This window comes from Amborella trichopoda, chromosome 3 (genome assembly GCF_054954075.1).
Source record: "Amborella trichopoda isolate Santa Cruz 75 chromosome 3, AtrichopodaSantaCruz75HAP2 v2.0, whole genome shotgun sequence".
NCBI classification, from domain to species: domain Eukaryota; kingdom Viridiplantae; phylum Streptophyta; class Magnoliopsida; order Amborellales; family Amborellaceae; genus Amborella; species Amborella trichopoda.
In genome coordinates, this window is record NC_142338.1 from 58,755,039 (window position 1) to 58,779,266 (window position 24,228).

The 24,228-nt window shown below is 36.5% G+C and overlaps 1 protein-coding gene across 4 annotated transcripts; it reads right to left on the bottom strand.

Moving 5' to 3' along the window:
* Positions 1–11,074: 11,074 nt before the first annotated feature.
* On the bottom strand, positions 11,075–22,238 carry LOC18429646 (uncharacterized). 4 transcript variants are annotated; one of them, XM_006838929.4, is made up of 10 exons: positions 21,996–22,238; positions 19,978–20,117; positions 18,910–19,843; positions 14,157–14,725; positions 13,979–14,053; positions 13,609–13,789; positions 13,369–13,464; positions 13,139–13,205; positions 12,214–12,379; positions 11,075–11,732 (listed from the first exon to the last, which is right to left on the bottom strand). In XM_006838929.4, the coding sequence occupies exons 1-10, from the start codon at positions 22,044–22,046 to the stop codon at positions 11,321–11,323; spliced, it is 2,691 nt and encodes an 896-aa protein (XP_006838992.1). In that variant the 5' UTR covers positions 22,047–22,238; the 3' UTR covers positions 11,075–11,320. The 4 variants fall into 4 exon arrangements, with proteins under 4 accessions (XP_006838992.1, XP_020519963.1, XP_088717879.1 ...); XM_020664304.2 differs by having other exon boundaries at positions 13,369–13,467; XM_088861753.1 differs by having other exon boundaries at positions 13,979–14,049; positions 14,153–14,725.
* Between the last annotated feature and the right edge of the window lie 1,990 nt (positions 22,239–24,228).

A 24,228-nucleotide genomic window follows, 5' to 3' on the forward strand; every position in this document is an offset into this window, starting at 1 on the left:
CCAAATCAAAAACTTAGAGTAGAATTAGACAAATGAAGCACAATCAAATGGGACCCTTTCGTCACTTAAAAACTTTAGGTGAGCCTGTGTTTGGTGAAGGGTACTCCCGAAACTTTATGCAAGAAAGTGGTCATTTCAGAAAATGGAGTCCTTTGTGGGTGGGGGAAAGCGGCCCGTGAAAGTTGGGCGGCGCTGCCGTTGTCGTTGCGTGGGGAAATTCTCCAAAACCCTGAATGAATATTACTATAACGCCCTCACAAAAAAAAAAAACAAACTTCATCAAAATAATTACTAAAATACCCCTATGGGTGGGCGCGCGTGTGTAGACCCATGTCATGACGGTTCTCATATGTCCACGGTAGACTTGATGAGAGTTTGAAGTGCATAGTTTATGTGTAGATATTGTTAATTATTTTTGTCAATATTTTAGTTTTTTTGTTATTAAAATAGAGAATGGCATTTGGAGTTTGAAGATCATTGATAACGAACAACATTATTTTGCTACCCAAAAACTAAGCCAACACACGACAAGAAGATCATTGAGGAGATCCTCCTTGTTATTGCTTAGGTTTCCCTTATATATATATATATATATATAAAAAACTCTTATTCTCAACTCCAAGGGTAGAACTAAATTGAGAGAGAAACGAAACCTACAACCAATATAGAAAAAAACTACATAAATAGTTCAAAGGTCGCCCCATCCCTCTCCATGCAAGTAGTGTTAACTGGATCGGATCGACCACTAACCGGATCGGATGAACGGTGAGTTGAGACATCAAGAATCCCCCAACCCCACTCAAACGTAAATGACATAAATTGTCTCGCCTTCTCGATGCAAGCCAATGTTAACTACATCACATTGTCTCAAATATGATCAGAATCGATCTGACATCAAGTCTAGTTAATTGGACGGATGTAGAAAGAATAAAAGAACTATAGTAGTAATAATTAAGAACTGGCCAGTTAGACTGATTAAAACCGGTCAAGCATTAGTGTTGACTAATTTTCATCAAAACTCAACTTTTATAAACCAAATTAACCAAGACACTGACCGACAGTCCCACCTGTTGTAACAATAGTCCATGTATACTCCACTCCACCTTTAGTGGATAAGTGTGAACTTTGTCAACATGCACCAAAATTTTCCCTTGTTTCTTTTGTAAATAGCTCATAGACCCATGCACAGATAAATGCGCATGTGTATATTTATGTGCATTCACATGTGTGCATGAGCAAGGGTAAGGGAGATATGCAGAATAAAAACGAGGGATGTATTGATAAGGTATAGTTTATGTATGTAAGTTTATGGGTTATGATGTATCTCTAGTCAATTTGAACTCAATTGAATTTTGCTTTTAGTGAAAGATAAACATGACTCATTTCAGTTTTTCTATGAATTTTAACGACAGCAAAAGACTATGTACATTTTAGTCAAGGGAGTTTTAAGTGATATCCTATTCAATTTTGGCTTTTCCCTAAAATCCTTGTCAGATGAGGATTTAGGATTTGAATAACATTTTGTCACTCTAGATGCCCCTTTTAATCATGGAATATTATACAATGAAATAATTTATCTTTAGTACAAGGTGGTCATAATTAATCTTGACTATTGGATGTGAAATTAGATGGCCACATTTATTCTATTGACTAAGCTCAAACTTAAAAAAAAAAAAAAAATTTGAACTTTGTAACACACCAAAACTATTAGTTTTCGCATCATGTGATTACAGGTAATTGTGACCTCTTTGTATCAAAGGTAAATAATCTCATTGCATACAATCCCCTTTAATCACAACCATGACTCTATAGCTCAACAAACAGTGCAGCTCAGCTCATATAATACGTGAAATTAAGATCAACAATAATGAAATTTTGAAAAATAAAGTTCAAACTAATATATGTTTAAGAGTGTGGCTTGTATAAGGCCAAGACCGTAAACAATCAAAGTCAGGTGCGCCTTCATACAGTGTTGAAAGATGTTGTTTCAATACCGAAAATCTTTGTAGTGGTTTGATAATTTATTTTCATCTCTAATTATAAAACTTAAAACTTAAAAAATAGGGTAGATCGAGCATATTTATAAAGATTTGAAACTTTGAAAATTGATGATCCGAAAATTCATTACAAGATACACTATTTACAATACTTGAAATCCATTTTTTCTCATGCCCATGCATCTTGAGGTTGAGATGATCAATTTAAGGATTTTTGGGCATTGAAACCACCTCTTCCAGTGAAATTTTTGAGATGCGTCTTAATTTAATTGTTTAGAGCCTCGCCTCGCCCTTATATAAACATTTTCTAATTTTTAAAGATCAAAATTCACTTTTTTCGGATTCATGATAATGGGGGTCCACATTATTTACTTGTAAAACCTTGTGTCCAAAACCCGATGAATTTTCTGAAAAGACTATTTGAATAGGTGCATTGACTGACTAAAACATTTTTCTTTTTTTGTTAGAAAAAAACGTCGGCAATATATAAGAGTTTTGCTGAGGTTGCTCTCATGGGATTGAGAGTGACTTTTACAGGTAAGGATGGACATCAAATAAAAGCCATTCCATATTCATTCCTCTTAAACAGAGTATCAAATCAATAGTTTTAATCAACAATGCACAAGATGACATAAGATGGTCCCATACATGTGGATCTAAGTAGAAGAATAATTGTTTAATATGGAAAAGTAGATAGATGAAAGGAAAAAAAAAAAAAAGGTGGGTGTCTAAAATGGAAGGGAGTAGGGTTTTGGAATCAAGTTGAGATTTTGTTTGTTTGGACAAAAAAAAAGCATGAATTATTGAAAGATCCAAGAGTAGGTTTTGTTTTTTTCTGGGGAAAATTGGGATGAGGAGCATCACAATTGGGTTTTGGTCTTATAGGGCCGGCCAATTTACAATTTCTATTGGGTTGGTGCAATTTGCATTGGGAGGCAACGCAAAGTTGTAAAGGAATAATTAAAGTGATACCTCGTATTGGCTTACCATGGCTTTGAGCCTAAGGAAAAGATGCTCTCTCATATTGTCTTACCATGGCTTTGAGCCTAAGGAAAAGATGCTCTCTCTCTCTCTCTCTCTCTCGTGCAGTGTTCAAACTCGGCCAGGTCAACTCACAACCGGCCTGTAAAATTGGAACCGGGTACTTCTGATTTGGTTTTGGCCAGTTTTGGACGTTGGTCGGATATTTTAAAAATAAAATAAAATTATATATATATATATAAATATATATATATAAAAAAAGGGATTTGTTTGTAATATATTTTTGAATATTTTTTTATCATTTTGGTAAATATTGAACAGTGTTTGGGCTATGAATACTTATTTTTATATTTTTCTTATCTTTTTTGAAAAAATTGAAAATATCTCTAGGCACAAATCAATTTTTTAAAATCCATTTTTTTCACACTTTTCAACTATATTTGGATGTGTTTTGTTTAAGGGTGCAGTTTGCATACGGACGCATCCATAGGTATAGAGGTAAGGTGCACCTTCAAATTTTATCGTGGTATATAATTTTGACGTAAAATGTTCTTAGGATTATCTCAAAATCTTTTTTTATATCTAATTATAAAATTTAAAATTTAAAAAATGGTTAAAATAAAGTAGATTTATGAACATATGAAAATTTTGAAAATGAACGGTGTAGATAATATGTTGTAAAATGCACTATTTTTATGACTTAAAATCTTTTTATCTTTTCATAGTCATACATCTCGATGTCGAGATGATCAATCAAAGGGGTTTTTTCAACATTAAAACTACCATTTTCGATGGATTTTTGAAAGACATCCGTAGTTTTACATTATAAGGTAGCATCCTTATATAAACTTTTTTCCTTGTTTAATTATGTTTTAAATATAATTTTCATATTTTTTTTATATCTTTATTTTATATTTTAAATACCTTTCAGACCGGTCGGGACCTGCATGGTTAGGCCGGTTGAACCGGCCGGTTAGTTAGACCTAGCCCTTGGCCGGTTCCATTTGCGCTGGTGTAATTCATATGATCATCCTAAAATGTCTTAAGTCGAAAATTGAAGTATTTTCTTGTCAGATACCATTGGCCCAAATGATTTATTGAAGGTGGTGGCGCAGTTGGATAATAAAGCAGCCTTGTCAAAGAAACCCCGAGAATGGAGAGAAAGAGAGAGAGAGAGAAAAAAGAAAACAGAAATCATGGGTTCCTCCATTGAGAGAGAGAGAGAAGCACAACGCAAAAGGAATTCAATGTGAGCCTTTATATGTAGAGAGAGAGAGAGAGCAAAAGGAAATCAATGTGGGCCTTCATAGAAAGAGAGAGAGAGAGGGTGGGGCGTGTAAAGCAAAAGGAAATCAGTATGAGCCTTCATATTGAGATAGAGAGAGAGAGGTTGAAGAAAGAGCAGTTCATGAGAGAGAGGGCGGAGAAGAAAAGAAGGCAAGCAATTCATAAAGGGTGGGTGTGGTTTGTATAGAGCCTAAGCTCTAAACAAACAAATTAGAGCCGACCTTTAAATAGTGTCAATAAATGTGGTTTTAATATTTAAAATCTTTGTGATAGACTTAGAATATAACTTAATCTTTATTTATAAAGTAAAAAATAATGTAGATCAACAAATCTATAAAAACTTGAAAATCTTGAAAATTGATAGTCCAAAAATGCGTTACAAAATACGTTATTTCCAAAACTTGAAATCCATTTTTTTCTCATGTCAATACATATCTTGATGTCGTGATGATCAATTTGAAGATATCTAGACATCAAAACAACCTCTTCTAATGAAATTTTTGAGGTATGCTCTAATGTGTTTGTTTAGAGCAAGATGAATCTAAAAAGAGAAGCAATTCAAATGCGGCCGCTTCCTTGGTGCTCATTAATTGTGGCAGCCTTGCATCCACTATTCATGAACACCTTCATACCCATGCATATCGGCCGGCCGCCCCCCACCAACTTTCTTTTCACCCCAACAAATTCAAGAACCTTGCTCCCACAAAGGGCACCAAGGGCCCCTCTCCTGCCTATGCCTACACCTACACCTACACTTATTTTGATAAGTGCCTCTCTCACACTCTCTCTCTCTCCTGCAAATAATGTACAATGCATTATTGTGCACTTAGCAAAAGTGGATCGGATTGCACAAGAACTTTGGAAGTTAATCATGATTCTACAAGATTAAGGCTTAGGACTCAAGGTAGACCTTGGAAAGTAATGAGTAAATAATATTTTCATAGGGGAAGAAATAAAGGCATGGTCAGTTTTAAAGACATGCACAATCCAAGTTAAAAGAAGAGGGGTCCTTCACCCTTTTGTAAATTAAAGTAAAGAGACCCCATCTCAACACCTTAATTACCAAGCCAATAAAATGAACCAATTTATTTATTTTTTCCTTGAAAAGCCCATAAATTTTTTTTATTTTTGGGGATGAGGCGTTACGTGGCCTTGATTGTGTCGTGAATTCTACCTGGAACGGATAAAGATTAATAATATCATTAACAATATAATTTTAAGCATTTTTGTCAACTTATAAATTGTGTCATCAATTCTACCTAGAATGGATACAAATTAATAATATCATTAATAATACATTTTTAAGTATTTTTTGTCAACTTATAAATGTAATGAAAAAATCGCTGTTTTAAAAAACCGGAATTGGGTCTGCCACATTGATAATCTGGATGGGCCTAACCGGTGAAAAATCAATTTAAAAAGTAAACAAAGATTATTTCATATGAGGCCATTGATGGTTTTTTAGTCCCAACATGGCTCTGCTCTCTCTTTTTCAACTCACAAGAAAAGTCCTGGCTATGAAATTTGCGGAGAAGAAATGTCAAAGTATTGCAACTAGACCCCAAAAGACAAAAATTCAAACACATGTGTTGAGGGCAAGAAACAGAAGAAATGTGAATCGTCTTCTGCTAATCGTCTTCTTGTAACCAATTTCCAGGCTTTTCGCTTATATAGTAGGTGAATCCACACAGGTATTTAAACAATCTCTTTCAACACACTTAGGTGGTGGCAATGGGCCCGGCAGCCTTCCCCGCCTATCGAACCAGGCCAGAACAGCCAATGCCTGGACCACCAACTATGCCCCTGGGCTCGAGCTTGAAGTATAGGCCTGGTGTTCAATCTAGGCCAGGGGTCGTGGCCTAGCCTTTTCTGAGTTTTTTTTTGCTTTAGAAATAAACAAATAATGTATACGCCCAAGGCCCCGTTGGACCCCATTAACAAAATCGGCCTAGCCAATTTAGCTCAAGAGTAGGGTCAGGCCTGGGCTTGGACCCCTTTAGCCCGGTCTACATTAGGACAGCCCTAGAGAGCCCCAGACCGGCCCGTATCGGCCCCGCCCCGTGCATTGCCATCCTTACTAGTTGAACCTAGTTTACAATATTAAAAGAATAGATGCCCATAGAAATGACCAACATCCTTTTTCTCCTGTCTATGGTGTATAACATCACTCGCATCAAATTTTGACCTTATTAGACTTTTCCTACTAGTTTTTTAAGGCTCAATTTGTATTTTCCTAAACGATGAACACAAAACTCTGAAAATTAGTAGTATATTTTCTCTTAAAAGCCACATGACTTCACATAATAATAAATTTACAGTGCAAAATGCAATATATGACCATGCACATGGGAACAAACAAAAAAACAGCAGACATGGCGCCTACGCAAGGTGCACAGTGTCATGATAATAATCCAAGCAGATTGTAAGCAAAAATATATGAGGTAGAAAGGCACAATGAAAAACCTTACCACGAGGCCTATCCAAAAATCCTACAAACCAATGTCCACAAGAGAGCATGAATAAAGAAAAAAAAAAAAAAGTGAAAGTGAAAAGGATATATATATATATATATATATATTTAATTTTAATTTAAATCACATTAAATTTTAAGCGTCTATTATTACATCAAGGTACACCTAATAAAATATTTAAAAAATAATTCATCAAATATAAATTGACCTGAAAATTTTCAAGCGTATTATAGTCAATTTATTTTTCAAAAAATATTTTTTTGATATTTTTATTGGATTCTCTTATTTTTAAAGAACACACATCCAAAATTTCAAGTGATTTGGATTTATAGAAAAAAAAATTCAAATATAAAATATAATCATGATCATTAGATCTACCTAAATTGACTCTAAGCCGTTGCGCTCATATGTAGCTGTAGGCTTATGGACCTACGCCAGTATTTTCATATATATATAGGAAGATACTACAAAATGCCTATAGGCGAAAATGAACAGTGATTTTGCCTACCGTCATCACCATCCAAACTTCATCGCACGGTCACAGTTGTCTGGTAGTGTTTCATTTTTCATTTTTTTTTTCATAATCGAAATGACCTGAAATTTGGAGCGTGTGTACATCTTAGTGAGGCGTACCTAATAAAAATATGAAAACAATAATTCGTAAAATATAAATTAACCAAAATACCCCCGTCAATTTTCGAAGGTATTTTGATCAATTTATATTTTGTGAATTATATTTTTCATATTTTTATTAGGTGTATATCACTAAGATGTACACACATTCCAAATTTCAATTAATTTGGATTTGTAGAAAAAAAAAATTTGAAACACTACCGGACAACTGTGACTCTGCGATGATGTTTGGATGGTGATGAGGGTAGGCGAAATCACTGTTCATTTTTCGTCTATAGGTGTTGGGAAGAGTTTTTCATATATATATATATATATATATATATATATATATATATATATATGTGTGTGTGTGTGTGTGTGGGGGGGGGGGAGGAAGGGGAAGTTTATAGAGCCGAGGCTCTAAGCAATTACATTTGAGCCTACCTCAAATATTTCCTTAAAAAATGTTGTTTTGATGCCCAAATGTCTTCAAATTGATCATCTTGACCGCAACATGCATGGACATGAGAAAAAATTGGATTTCAAGTTTTAGAAATAGTATATTTTGTTATGTATTTTTGGACCATCAATTTTCAAGATTTTCAAGTTTTCATATATCTGTCGATCTACATTATTTTTAAAGCTTTAAATTTTATAAATAAATATGAAAACATATTTTAAGGCGATCACAAAGATTTCCAATAGTGAAACCACATTTCTCGACACTATTTGAAGGTAAGCTCTAATTTGATTGTGTAGAGCCTAGGCTCTATACAAACCGCTCTCTCTCTCTCTCTCTCTCTCTCTCTCTCTCTCTATATATATATATATATATATAGGAAAGTTTATATAAGGATGCAACCTTATAATGTAGAACTACGGATGCACCTAAAAAATCCATTGGAAATGCTAGTTTTAATGTTCAAAAACACTTTGATTGATCATCTCTAGATATATGACCATGAAAAATAAAAAGATTTTATATCTCAGAAATAGCGCATTTTACAACATATTATCTACACCATCCATTTTCAAGATTTCCATATGTCTACTTGATTTTAACCATTTTTTAAATTTTAAATTTTATACTTAGAGATAAAAATAGATTTTGAGATAATCCTAAGAACACTTTACCATGATAAAATTTGAAGGTGCACCTTACCTCTACAGCTATGGATGCATCTGTATACCAACTGCACACACACACATATTGCTATGAGCTTGAAAAAATAACAATATAAAATTAAATGTATACCATCCAAGTTTTTTACAGTAAAATCTAAGGGTTAAAGAGCTCAAAATCTTTCTTTTTTTAAAAAAAAATAATCATCTGATGATTCTTACAGCTGGCAATAGACCAGACGCCCGATCGGCCCAGCCCTAAGAGAGTAGGGCCTGGGCAACAACCTGTGGCCCTGAGGGCCTGGCTAGGGCCAATGGCAGCCCAAGCCGTTGCCACCCAAAATGATTATTAAATGGATCTCAAATTTACATAATCCAAAAACTCTATCCAAGTGCATTTTTAACCCAAGGGAACAAAAGGACAATTTGCTCCCTCAAAAGTTATGTTTACGACCTTATATATAATAAAATTTTGCAGGTTACTTTTTAAAATGAGTAGCTTATTACATGACAGGACCATAAACTTAAGTGATTGTATGCTTCCTCAGATATATGCTCCCCCAAGAATATTATATTTTGAATTTCTAGAAACACTACGATTTTTTTTTCCTAAAATACTCGTATGGTGATTCAAAACAGGGTCTAAATTTTCTATCGAGAAAATAATCCTTAGTAGGTATTTTCTATTTTTGAGAGTATATAACGAATATGCACTCGTGGGAGCATGCAATACAAAATTCCGCAATATTTTAGTACTCGTTTTAGCAATACTTACCGTTCATATTAAGCCTTCTCTCTCTCAATATTTCATAGTAAATTGTGATATAGTGACAACGAATAAACCAAATTGAAAACTACTAAATATTTCAAAGTAGATTGTAATATAGCGACCATGAATAAACAAAATCGAAAACTAAAAATCATATGCGTTTGGAACCTCTGGGGAATACAGACTGAAAACAACAAAACTCCACTCAAAATTAAAAACCAATGGGCTAATCCATCAAAATGATCAAGACTGATTATTCATCAACCTCATCCATTCTCAGGCAGTTATTACCTCATCAAATTTCCCAAGAAATTGGGTCGAATCTTTCTTTGTAATGTTGCAATTGTGTCAAATTTAATTGAAGAGTTGGCATTACACAGGAACTTTTTCAAGAGACCAAATGTTTGCCAGTACGAAAGCATAAGCATTCATTAGAAACAAAATAACCTCGTATTCTTTTCATTTTGGTAGATAAATTCAGAACTATTTAATTAAAAAAGCAAGAAGAAAGAATAACTAAGGAGCCAAGCTAGATTCTGAAAGGGTCAGAAACATTTCTACACAAAACCTTCTAATTACAAAGTAAGCATTATTCTCTCCCTCAATACATTTTAGGAGAAACTAGGCATGTCCATCATGTGCATCATCTCTCACAAGCTTTGTCCAAACAAGTTTAGGACAAATACTTGCCCAATCAAAGAAGGAAAAGTATCCCATCCACATCATGTGGACGGGTGCACAAGCACCCGTCCAATTGGTTGAGATCTCATATGGCCATATCCAAAGGCCGAAAATTAGCCTCGTATTTTATTTTTTATTTAAATAAGATGTTTATCTATATTTTGGTGTGCAATGTATTTTTATAAATACAACTAAATAAAAATGATTAAAAAATATTCTGAATAAAAATTGACCAAAATAAATTTAAACCATAATTTCAGATCAAGAATTTTTAAATAAAAAATAAAAATAGGAAACATCCATTATTGGCCCTTGGATGAGCATGGTTCCATCTGACCCACCAAAACGTGTCTGTGCACAGGCACCTTTTAGGCGTCCACAGCATGTGGACACAATACCAACCCATCAAAGAAATCAGTCTGCCTAATCAGCCATTTGAAGTCCTTTTGTCAATTTTATCACTCATCTTTGATCATTATAGGAGCATCGTGCTCAAGGTTTATCACTTAGAAGAGAGTTTTCCCAGGGGGGGTGCAATAATATGTAACTCCCCTCTTCTAGTTTAGAATAATCAATTTGAATGTCACATGAAATTGAGCAAATGCTTCCCTACATAATGTCGGTATCTCTTTCTAATTTGCGGATAATTGGAGAATACAGGTGTGCCCCACAAGTGTGAGAATGCGTACATGATCCGGGAGTATACTGGCAAGAAGAGCATATTTTTGCAAAAAGAAGTTTACAAAAGTCCAATCCCCTTTCCAACGGTTTTTTGAAAGCGAAATTATAAAATGAGACATTTACCTTTGGTACAAGGTGGTCACAATTAATCTTGACCATGGATGTGAAATTGGGTGGTCGTATTTATTTCATTGACCAAGCTCAACGTTCAAAAGAAATTTGTGATACACCCAAGCTATCATATTTTATATCATATCATATGGTTGTAAGTAATTGTGACCTCCAATACAAAAAATAAATGGTCTCATTGTATACAATCCCTTTTCAAAATTCAAGAACTTAATAGAAATTAATAAGGATTTAAGAGTAGAACTCGCAACTTTGAAAGCTGCAGTTTTTGTAGCCTGTATAGAATGACTTGAATAATCCCCATAAACTCAAAAACACCGAAGAAAAAATGAGAGCAACAAGAATAAAAAGAACGGAAACTTTAATGGATAAACAGCTTCTTTACATAAGCATGTGAATCGGCAAAGTGCAGTTAAATACAAATCCTCTGCAGTTTCACTAAAGTTCTACCATTACGTTACACATACAAATAAAAATAGCAATTACAAACATAGAAAAAGGAAAAGCAACCCCACCTTAAACTTATGGAGATAATTCAGGTAACCAACAATCCCACTCATTCGTGGAATAAAATAAACCTTACCCCTCATTTAATTAGAAGCCGCATCAGATTGGACAAGTTTTGATGAGAAGTCGGCGTGAGATGTGATGGCTACATTAGTTGAAATGGCTCGAAGAACAAGTTTTCGACCACTTTTCAGGCAAGGTGATGGTGAAAACTGCTTTTGAGGAGGTGAGACTCTCTTTTGGTTTGGAGAGGAGGATTTTACACTTCGTTCTGGTGAACCTTGGCCCCTTAATATTTCAGGTGTGTCATCTTCTTCAGGAACTTTTTGCAAGCTCTTTTGGCACACTACCTGGTGGCGCTGGCAAAATTCGGGGTTTGTGAGGGGTGCATTGCTGGAAATGTGAGAAGATCCGACAAGCTTTCTTAGGGCAAGGAAGCGGGAGTCTGAGGAGTAGAGGTGCTTCTCTTGGGTGAAATGCACATTGGGAGGCAGCCTAGAATATTAATAACCATAGAAATGAATAAGGCACATGTTAGGATGCTCAAATGAAAAGCTAAACAGATAACCATAGGATCAATATTAAAACACGGATTCCTTTAATTTCGTTAATCATAATGAGTAGTACTGAATCCTCAACAAGAAGATTAAAAAAAGAAACCACCAAGCAAGGGAATTTTTCTTCCCCAAAAAGAAATGATCCATGAAATGCTTGGGCCGCTTTCCATATCCAACATATTTTCAGTAGAAAGTTGCTGGAAAGATCCAAGTTTTAGAGGTTCTCCTCTTATAGAAATCATTTTGTTGTCACCTAGCCTTGTAGGATTTTGGCTTCTGGATAGTGGGGTTTTGCCAGGTTTTCTCCAACTCTATTTCCATACCATCTAGTTCGTTTTCATCATTTTTCAGAACATATCGTTTCCCTGGAAATTAATGAAGGCACAAAATCAGACATCAGAGTACAAACTTTAACATACCCGCCATATGGAAATGAGGGTGTTATTGGAGGTGTGTTTTCCAAGGACTGTCGTTCCTCTTGTGAGAATTCCACTAATTGCAGCTTTTCATCCCCTCCGTCATTTTCACAAGATTCAGTTTCTTCTACTTCCCCTTCACTCCCTCTATTTACCAAACTCTCAGATCCTGCATATAGGAAACGCATGAGTCTTGTCTTGCAACAAGATGCATAATTTCCTCAATATTTTTTCTTTTAAAAAATAACAAATAATGATTTACTCAAGATAACAACATATCCCCTATTTCTTGCAATGACCTGAAGTAGGACACATTTTCATATACTACATAATTTGATGTACACGATGCTTCATTGGTATCTATTCAGTCAAAGATTCACAGAGGATTACCATTAGAAACAACAGTGTTCCTGGAGGGGTAGCTCATCTAATTATTAATTTCATTATATATCCTAGACAGAAAAAATGGTTCAATAAACATGAACAGTGAACAAATCTCCAAAAGCAGCAATATTCAGGTTCTTGACAGAAATCAAATGCATTAACCTTCAGCAAATCAAAATACTATTTCATCACATCAGAACTACAAATAGGCCCATCAGTTCCCATGGAACCAGTAAGAATCCTGTGCTTCACAGAATCAAATCAAAATAGTAACAACGAGACCAAACCAAACATGAACACAGAACCCAGAATCTGAATGTGAATCGGAGTTCTTTCTGTTATATTATTATGCGCCATATTGGTTGCTTTTAGCAAACACAATGTTAAGATTTTTCACAAAAAAATATGCCATTTTCATGACGGGATCATCGATCAATAGAAGTCAAAATCTGAGGCTACATTTACATCATATAGACTCAACATAAATCCTTTGTTAAAGTGGTGCTCAATGCTATCAAAACACTATTCCAGAACAATTGCTGACCTTCTTTCACCCCAAATGTGTTCTTGCACCCTACACATCTGCAGCCATCGGAACATCCAACACGGGCCTTCATGACAAACAATTTTTCAATTAGAGAAAAAAGTAACCCAATAAAAGGAAGAAGATAAAAATGCCACCAAGATTTCTTTTTTGAGATAGCCATCAAGAATTCAGACTCGAGAGAAGATGATAGTTATTGTTATTACTAATATGATGAAGATGATGACAACCTGATAGCATTCGCAGTATTTCTTGAGACACATAGACTTCTTACAGTTGCAACCTCGCTTGTGTCGAGCAGAAGCAGGAGTCTTATTTGCTTCATCCTGCTGAGTATTCAAGGGAATCATAAGATTAGAGTATAGGAAGGACAGGGAGAGGTCCCCCCAAAATTTATCCAGAAAATGGAGAAGGGAACCATAAGAATCGTTCAGTAAGAATTAGAGCCACAGCTGAGAATTTTGCCCTACCCCAGGGTCAGGAGCAGCCTCAACAACTTTGACAATCTTGGGCGCAAAAGCTAGTGGGTTGCGAGATTCTATCTGTTGCCGTGTCTCAAGCACTACATCTACATTCTCAGGCTTGTTTAAGCACTCTTTACATGAACAAGATTCAATACAGTAGACTCCAGCAGCAAAACAATCACAATAACTGCATAGACAAGTATTAACTCATTTACTACATGCCACAATTAGGGGGAAGATGGCCCAATGTGATGAAATCTATGCAAGAACTTTAAACAAGAAAACAGAAGAGAGAAGGTTCACAGTGGTTCTACATTAACTGAACTTTTAATCACCACTACTGATTTTAAGAAAACTGGAATATGCTCTAACTTACAGCTTCAAGCACTTAGACTTCTTACAGTTACATCGCTTGCAGCCCTCCCCATCTAACGAGCTCGATAGTCTCTTCCTGGATGATCAAGAACCTTAATATTAGGATAATGTCCATGAAAAATGATAGAGTAAATGTCATAAACAAAAGTTTGATTAGATATAACAATCATGCTACGTGCCTCCTCTTTCTCGGACTACTTTGATTAAACTCTTCACCAAGGTCAGTTCCAGGCGCCTGGGGACCATCTTGAACAGCCAAGGATTTGTTGGCACGTTCCAGTTCCCTCTCACTCTGCTTCACAGGCAAAGTTGTACTCAGAAATCTGGGCCCAATTTTCATAGAATGAAAAGGACCAGCAGAGCTCGCCGTGGTGATAGGCCAGCTACTAGGAACCAGAGTCTCCTGTTTCACTTTCTCCATTTTACTGCTCTCTGATTTACTTGTAAGGCTATTCAAATGCAAACCAATACCAGACGGCATAACTGTCACTGATGATGGACGTTGTAAACTAAGTTCAGCTTTGGAAGGAAGCAGTTGCTTGTCATCAGAAGCCAAAACAGATGCAGAGTGGGTGGAGTCTGAAATATTGAGATTGGAGTTATCAGGAGTGAGAGCCTGAGATTCTGACTCAGGAGGACCAGATGCAGGCTTCCCAGTGTTATTGCCTTCAATGTTCTTTCTATGAGCTACTGCTGCCTCAAAATCAAGGCATCGCCTTAGCATGCCACGGTGGTGGAGATTGCCACCCTAAAAAGAAAAGTTAACAGTCAGTGTGTCAAACCCTAGTTACGCAAGTCTCTTTTTTTCCTTCATGGTGAAAATTAGAAAACATTAAAAACAAATTTGAGAAATAAAGGAGTGGCTCTAAAGCACTAAAAAACAGCAGATGACATCAGTTACAAGTAGAAAAACAAACCCAAGGACAAAACTCCAAAACATTCGGATACAATAGTTACTAACTGAAAATATGAGTAGAATGTCAATAAATTAATGAAGGAACAAGCATGTAAAGATGCACGCAGCGGCTGGCTATGATGGTAATGTGGAGCAGGATTGCTGCCAGGATACGTGTTCTAATCTGCAAAAGAGAGAGATAGTTGTATTTAGGGAAATATAGAGACACTTGGTTCCCAAGAGAGAAGTCTATAGTTTGAAACATCAGAATTTGGTAAGACTCGGCTGAGTCATTAAAGCTCCATAAATGTCGATAAAGTAGGCTCGGTCAAGTCTAAGTCTTGAGACTTGGGAATGGGTTTTTAATGGTGTGCATGAGTGTTCATTCACAGGTCGAGAAATTATGATTCCTGAGAAATAAAACTATACATGCATCTTGAGCTTCTCTCAAAAAAAAACTATAAACGCATCTTTTATAAGGAAGAATGGGAATTCAACCCAGAACAACAAATATTATCCAAGCATTACTAACATAGAAATACTTTCTATTGTAAGTGTGGAAAATCAAGTTGCCAAAAAAACAAAAGCATGATTGTGAAATTCATGACATACAATGTGAGGACAAAATCTATAATCCCTAAAAGAAAATTTGAAAAAAGGGGTCAGGGATCACTTCAAATACATCCAAAGCAAGAAAACAGACCTTCTTGAAGAAATCTCACGCTATGATATAATGGAGGAAATTAGAGATCTCACAGAGGACAAACGATACAAAAGGAACATAGCCAAATTGCAATTTTACAACACTCAAAAACAGGAACAAATGCTTCTGTACCAAAGAACCAATATCACATGGTTGAAGGAGGGTGTGGGTGTGCGATCTCCCACAAGACTACCAACTGCAGGAGGAGGAGCATGCCATCATTCTCATTAAATAAAGAGCAAGGATATACGAATCTCAAAGCGAGATCAATGTAAATCTCTTCAAAAGTCTACTCATAACAGAGCAAAAAACCAGGCCCTCCCACTCCTAGGAACCCTTTTTCATAATTATCTAAGGATTGCATCGAATGGCTTGAGAGACTATTCAAATAGGAAGAATCGAAGAGGTACTACTGGCAATTTTGGACCTAGGCCATGACAAAGCTCCAGGATCTAAGGGCTTCCGGATTGCTTTTTCCATCATTCATGGGATGCTATGAGAGAGGACATATTATATGTTCCTCGAATTTCATCAGCGAGGTATCATCAACAGAAGTGAAAGTTACTTCTTGGTCAATCATAACTGCAACCTCAATAATTCTTCAAGTAATGACCAATTTGAGGTCCAAAGAGAAATGTTGCAAATGGATCTTGGAGTGCATTTCAAATGCCTACTTCTTGGTCATCACAAACAACATCCCCAAGGATTCTTCGAGTCCTCCAGAGCGCTGCAACAGGGAGACCCCGTATCCCCCTTTTTATTTGCCATCGTAGCCAATTTTCTCAATAGACCCAATTGGTGGGATTTACAGCCAAGCTTGCTAGAGGGTTTCAAGACTTCACATACCAGACCTTCAATCACACATTCATGATATGCTGATGATACCACTGGTCTTTTATGACACCTAGAACCAACAAGTAACAACTTCACTTGAGATGCTTCAAAGTCACTACAGTCCCCCACATCACAAAAGAAAATAAAATCAAAATACAAATAAAACTTTGTGGTGTTGGTCTCTTAAAAGGATAGGCCTTTTGAACTGGATCCCAGGTTCATATGTGGAAAAAATTGCCTACCAAATAAGTGTTTGGGACTACCCTTGTGAATTGGAAAACCACAACAGACTATACAGGACCACATAGTTGAAAGAATCAAACAAAGAAGTGCAACATGGAACTTTTACTACCAATCGCTGAGTAGACAAATTACCTTAATCAAAGCTACTCTAGCAAGTATCCCGTTCTTTCACATGCCTCATTTCTGCATGCCTTCCTAACTCATGAACAAGCTTAAAAAGTTGCATAGGCACTTCCTATGGATAGGTGAGGTGGCAAACAAAAATTCCAGAGTGTAAGGTGGGCAAATTTTTTTCAAAACAATAGAAACAGGAGCCTAAACTTTGAAGACTTGAAGATGTCAACATTACCCTTCTCAGAAAGTGCAGGTGGCAATTTGCCACACACCAAGAACACCTATGGCACAAGAAGAAAGAATACAGATAAGGAGTTACTGCCTAGAGGTCCTTCTAGATCTTCAAGCGCGAACTCTTTAGGAGCTTGGAAAACGATCAGCCAGCCATAGACACCAGCATTTTATCAAAAAATATCAGATACACAGTGAGTAGGGAAAATAAGGCTAGGTTTTGTAAGGACCTCTGGTTCAAGCAGAGCACCCTGGATATGGCCTTCCCCAAAGTTCTGGTCTCTAATCTGATAGAGAAATTGTGTGGTCAGAAAATTTTGAAACCCCTGATTCAGCACAACTTTGAAGACAACAATGCTCAGGACCTGCAAATATTGCTTTCCCTCGTCAACTCCCACTTCTTTCCACTTCAAGGTGATGACAAAATTGTCTGGACCCTGATACTTCTGGAAAGTTCGTGATTTCTTCTTTCTTCGAAACCACAGTTGACAATCTTAGATTCAGTATGGCTAGCCAAGTTGGGTTTTTTACCTGCCCAGCACAATGTCCAAGCGTTTAGCTGGTTGGTGGCCCTTCACAAAGCATCCAAATACCAAACCACTGTATTGTGTGCCTGAAGGAGGAACCAAATGATCACATATTCACGTTCTGTAATACAGACACAACCCCCTGGTCACGTATTTTGATATGGTTTGATATCCCTCGTGTCTACCCTCAATCTTTCAGTGACCTGCTCCAATGCAGCCGCTCTTCTTCCCTACCCTAAGGGGGTAAAATTTTACCACAAATCAGTGCCCCTGCCATCATATGGACAAGATTTGAAAAGAAATGTTTGAAACTTCAAAGGCAAGACCCAATGACTACCAGCCCTAATTGATAAAACAAGAAATATCATCACATATTGGGCTCTTAAAGGCAAGACCCCCCATAACTACCAGTCTGAATCAAAAAAACCAAAAATCTCATCATATCTTGGGCTCTTACCAAGGAGTTCAAGATCTAAGCCAAATATTTTACCACCCATTGGAAAAGCATTATCCAAAACTTACCTCAGAATACCCTGAAATCCTCGCATTGAAAGGCCCCACCTGAGGGCTACATAAAATCATTCTGCAGTAGAGGAAACCGGACTCTAGCTAAATTCTCAGATGCAAATTCTACCCACATACTTAGGGGCCCATGCACTCGGTGATTCCAAAGATGATGAAGGCCAAAGCCAGCTCTTTGGGCTTCAGAACTTTAATAGAAATTAGGAGACATGTCTTATAACTGAAAGGGATTCCAAGAACTTTACATCATGGGCAGCCATATCATCAACACGCTCCTGGAGACCAGAAAAATATTTCAATCAAATTCTCCATTTTTGCAACGACCCTAAGCATGACTTCTAGGCACAGAGCTGCAGATAGGCTGGTAAAAGGAGTCAATGTCCACGCAACCCTCATCAACTCAACCCTTCCTTACCCCAAAATACCTAAAAACTATGATACTCACAAACCATCACACAATTTGCGGATTCAAACTTAAGAAATTACCCCTTTTTAGGGGCCAACACTCAAATTGTAAAGAATTTATATATAGGTAGTTGAATAGATATAGTTGGATAGATAGAGAGAGAGGGCGGGGAGGAGAGAGAGAGAGAGCATTCACCTTTAAGAAAGCAACCATGTGATAGTCTTCACCTGGGAATCATACTCGTATGCAGTCAAGTAGACATTAAACTATGGAAGTACAAAAATGAAGCAACAATTTATCATCATTGAGACATAATATAAGAAGTACAGGGTAGGTGCTAAAATGTGTATACATGTACAAGATAAACATTGCAGCTAAAAAAATGGTCCCAAACTTTCTGCCACATGCAACAGGAGTTGAGAAAAAAGATGTGTTACAAGAAGATCTGTATTCTTACCTTCAAACTAAATGGAATCCAGTGCTTAGGTGGACATATGGATCTGACATCTGTTTTGTCACTTAGATTACTGCTAGCTGGCAGTTGCTGGGCAGTGTTAGAACCCAGATGAGGTGTGTGATTCAGATTACTCAATTCCACACTGCCGCCAAATTGAGGAGCCGGATCATGCCCTTCGTGTTGGAAACAACTTACAGGTCCAATAGATTGCAAATTTGACCACTCATTCACAGTTTTCTGTTGAGGATCCAATAAAACCAAATTCGACCCAGCTGCCTTTTGGTCCATTGACCGTTCATCTGGCCTTATGCATGATTGTAGTCCCATATACGCATCAGTCACATATAAATCATCCACAGGGTCAGCATCTGAATTTACCCAAATGCATTGAGCGACATCATCAGTCTTTTCCTCAAGCAGAGTTACACTTGTCTTTTCGACCTTAACTTCTTGCTGCTGCATTCCAGTGGAATCCATGCCCTCTCTTAGTGTTTCCTGTGGATTCTCACAACTTGTATCCAAAAATTGCACAACTGGTTTTGGGGTAGCATCCTTATTAGACTCGCCTGCTTCGATATTGTAATGTGAAGTACCCATTTCCTTGAGACTGATATCTTGTAAATTTTGTGGGAGCTTGCCAGTCAGACGAGAATTCACATCAGGAGAATCAACATTGTCAATACCCTCTTCTGAGGAATTAACGAGGTACTCACTAACATATTTTGATGGGCTACATGAGGTAAAAATTGATGAACTCTTAGTGTTGCTGTTTTCATGGACAGAAGCATGAAGAACCTCGTAGCACATAACTTCGCGAGAAGCTTCAGTAACAGAAGAATGATCAGCATCTATAACTCCTAAATCTTCTCTCTTGCTCTCTCCATCTTCGTTGATAGAGCACCTTTCAACTTTCGTGACATCTGAGAACCGATGCCTGACAAGTAATGGTAATTCCATTTCAAGGTCAGCAAATATATGAAGCCATTGCTCGATATGGCAAAAGTAATAAATTGTAATGGAACAATAGTTGCCATACAACAACCCATAAAACAAAAAAGGGACAGTTACCTTCGTAAGCTGGACTCTGTCAGGGAACTAATGCGCGGAGAAGTGAACACTGCTGAAGGGAAAGGGAGAGTAAGCGAATGTACAGACCTAACCGGCTTGATGGGGGATAGATTGCATAGAAAGGTAAACAGAGGAGAACCCTGCAAACCACGAAACAACTCTAAAAACCATAATGGAAACAAAAACCAAAACAAAGTTCCTGAGTGAAAACAAACAAATGATGGCACAGCAGGTTTTCCCCAACAAGAAGAGTGCAGCCAATGATAAATTCCATGAAACAATAAGCACCACAGTCCCAAAACAAAAAACATATCACCTAGACCAGTGCTTTATACTGAAAGACTAAAGAGAAAAGTAGAGATTAAGTTCTGGATGAACCACAGCCCTTAATTTTCCTTGTTGCAGAGGAACTGTATGAAATAGCAGAAATGAAAAAACCAAAATCAGGTGCAAATGAAGCACCAGATATTTATATGCACCATAGACTATGATATGTAAAATCTGAAAGAAAAACAAACATGGCAACAAAATATGAACTGCCAAAAATCTCAGTTCAAGAAAATTAGTAAAATTTTGGTGGCAACAGTACATTTCACCAGATAAAAGAATAAAAAAAAAAAACAATATGGATAATCCAATAGGAATTTTAATATATAGAAATTCAAAATTATAACAAAAAAAGTAATAATCAATATTGTAAAATCAAGTATTGCTGAAAAAACATGTTACAACATTTTCTTTGCCAGTATTGAAGAAAAAGCACTAACAACAGCAAGAAAACACTAAACTGACCCAAAAAGTTAAGTATTACAAATATTTACTATAAAAGATAAAGGCATGGCGAATATCCTGAAAAACAGTTCAGAATTTATCATTAAAACACAGGAAATGAACAAACAAACACATGCATATCTCAGCAAGTGGCCGAGCCAAGACAACTCGGATGGAACCCAGTTCCTTGAGAACTTCTTGAACATGATCCAAAAAAGATGTAGAAAACATGAAAAAAAATGCATGAGACACAAACTACAATGAGAAAGAAGAAAGGTATTGCCACCAAGAGGAGTAGGACGCTAAAGCTTCCTCAAAAATGACCATAATAATCACCACATACTTGCTCAAAGCAATGAAAAACAAAACAAACTAACTCAAATTTCAAAGAAAACATCCAAAAGCAAAACATGCATGTCAACATTACTCCAAAATTTATGGAAACTAACTTCAATTTGGAAAACTCAAAAGCATCAAATCTCAGGGCTAAGAAAACAATAGAGAGAGAGAGAGAGGTCAATGACATAGAACAAGCAGCGTCTCTATAAAGCAATGAGAAGCCCTGGTTTTCACAATAGCAAGAATGTCCTCAAAATATCCATAAGTCTTAAATATTCAAGTGGAATATAGAGATCCAAACAAACAGTGAATAAACTTTGTCAAAGATGACCAATGGATCTCTTCTTCCAACAACACACAAACTTCCACAAATTAAAATACTTACAGCAACCTTATGTCTGACTCAAATTATGCAAAAGTTTTAGGCCATCATCTTCCTAAAAGTAAATGAGAACCCCAAAGCTAAAAACCTACTATGTAAGAAAACCAGAAGCACCGAGAATCCACAAAACAGTAAAAACCACTTCGTCAAAATAAAATATTAAGTGAAAAAACCAATTATATTGTTTTTTAAAGGAAATACAGATCAAAAGGTCCCAACAGCAGTAGAAGAATAGAGAACAAATCAAATACTAATGGATTATAAACATCAACCCAAAATTTTGCAGGGATCATCAAATCATTTGTTGATCGTATGGATCATGCTCTAAACTGATAAACTGGGGGGCGGGGGGGGGGGGGAGGGGGGGGGGGAATCATAAATGCATCGATCTCTGAAATTTACTGAAATGACTGATGCATGGACTGGTTTTGTTCAAATTACTTTCAAACCTCGTCAAACATGGATCATCAAGTCCAAAAAGCACACAAATTTGAAGGTAACCAGTGTCTCAAAGACCAACCATTACCTCAACTGATGCAGAAGCCTCCAAGTCTCGGCACTTCTCTGGCGTGTCCATGATGCACTGCCAAAGACAGGCAGTGCATCCTTCTCTCAAACCAGAAATCAATGAATGATCAACTGTACACAATCAGATCACAAACCCAAACCCTGAAATTTCATAAATGTCCCAGAAGCAGGAGCCAAGACCCTAAAAATTACAGCAGATTACATGCACGAGAGAATAAATACTACAAGTTAAAGGAAACCCTAAAATTAGAGGAAACCGGAGGCATTGAGAGCCAGGACGCTAGAACCGAGAGAAAGTCGCAGATGCAGGACATGGATAATGAAATATCGCGGATCTCCAGTGCCGTAAGCGTGAACATCGAGAAGATAGTCGCTGAAGCAGAAACTCTGAAATTAAAGAGAAGTTGCAGGAGGAGAAACACTAAAGATGAACAAATGTGGTACAGAAGAAGCATAATCCATGGAATAACTGGTGATCCAGGTCATGCTGAACCTGGATAAAGGGGGAGAAGTTGCAGAAGAGGAAAACCTAGAAATGGGGGCAATGTAGAGAGAGAGGAGAGGGAAATTTTCGAGTGGCTATGGGCGGGAAGAGCGTCTTTTTTCTCGTGTCGCGTACTTAAATACGAAGTGTGTTATTTCTCCTTGGGTAAAAGGAAAGTCCGTAAAAATAGAGAGAGTGTGAGAGAGAGAGAGAGAGAAGGGGAAAAATACAGAGTGAGTGCGTGGGCCGTTCGCCATGGAATCTGCAGAGTCAAATGCGATGGAAGCCACCTTTTAATACTTTAATTTTAAGAGCCTTATCTTTTGCTCGATTATTTTGACACCTTTAATTTTAGTGATCACACACCGTCCCGTACAACAGAAGAGATGGATAGTGACAGTTGTACAGGACGTATTCTGTTACTAGTAATACGAGTGTAGAAACTAGTCCCCTTATTGTATTATAATTTGCTTTCTTTGGTACGAAATTCCAAAGTTTCGGGACTCGGGATAAATTTCCCGACGAGTCAATGTAATTTTCTTTCTATTTTTCTGATATACGAGGACGTAAAAAAGGAGTTCACGTAGACTGTGTTTCCTCAGGACCTTAGTTTATTATGCTCCGTCGTTTAAAGATCTACTTGGAAGGAATTTTTCAATTTGACTTAATAATTATTAGGTGCTTGTTCTCTAAAAAAAAATTTAAATTTTGAGTTTTCTAATATTCATATCTCATTATCGGAAAATTGGATGGTTTATATTAATCTTGAGGCATTATTTTTTCAAGTTTACGCAAGATACAATTCAAAAAAACAAAAAAAAAAAATAGAAGTTAGTTAGTCTATGGTTGAAAAGGTTAGGTCTCACACGCTCTTTAAAATTAAGGATTCTAAAATTAATTCTGAGCGAGATTTCACCAGAGGGAGTAAATGGATATCCTACTCCCATATACAATAATATTTTTTAGAAATTAAATTTATTGAAAAAAGTGTATATAGACCCAAGGCTCTAAACAATCAAATTAGAACCCACCTCAAAAATTTTTTAGAATATGTTGTTTTGATGCCCAAATATCATCAAATTGATCATCTCGACCTCAATATGCATGGACATGAGAAAAATAAAAAGATTTAAAGTTTTGGAAATAGTGCATCTTGTAACACATTTTTTTACCGTTAATTTTCAATATTTTCAAGTTTTTATTGATCTGTTCGATCTACACTATTTTTTAAGCTTTAAATTTTATAATCAAATATAAAAATATATTTTAAATTCATCACAAAGATTTTCAGTATTGAAACCACATTTATCGATACTATTTGAATGTGCGCTTTACTTTGATCGTTTAGAGTCTCGACTCTATACAAACCGCACCCAAATTTATTGGCAAGGGCTTTCTATGGGATATTGTAAATCCCATTGCATGGGATTTGGCTTAAAAACAGGAATATCGGGTGGTCCCGTGTTTGGGGAAATTTTCAGTGAAACGCATTGAGCGTTTAATTATTCTTGCAATGATAAATAGCATATGGGTGTTTCTTTATTGCTACTATTTTAGTGAATGTGGCCCCTAACCTACCATGTTAAAGAGGCTGATCATAATAACCATTGCTTCCAAATAGTAAAAAGAAAGAAAATTATCCAAAAAAACCCTTTTACATTGGGGCAGTTTGCCGATTTAAAATAATCGAAATAAGGTGCATCTCTAAACGTTGCTAAAAGATGTAATTCTGGTATCAGTAACTCTT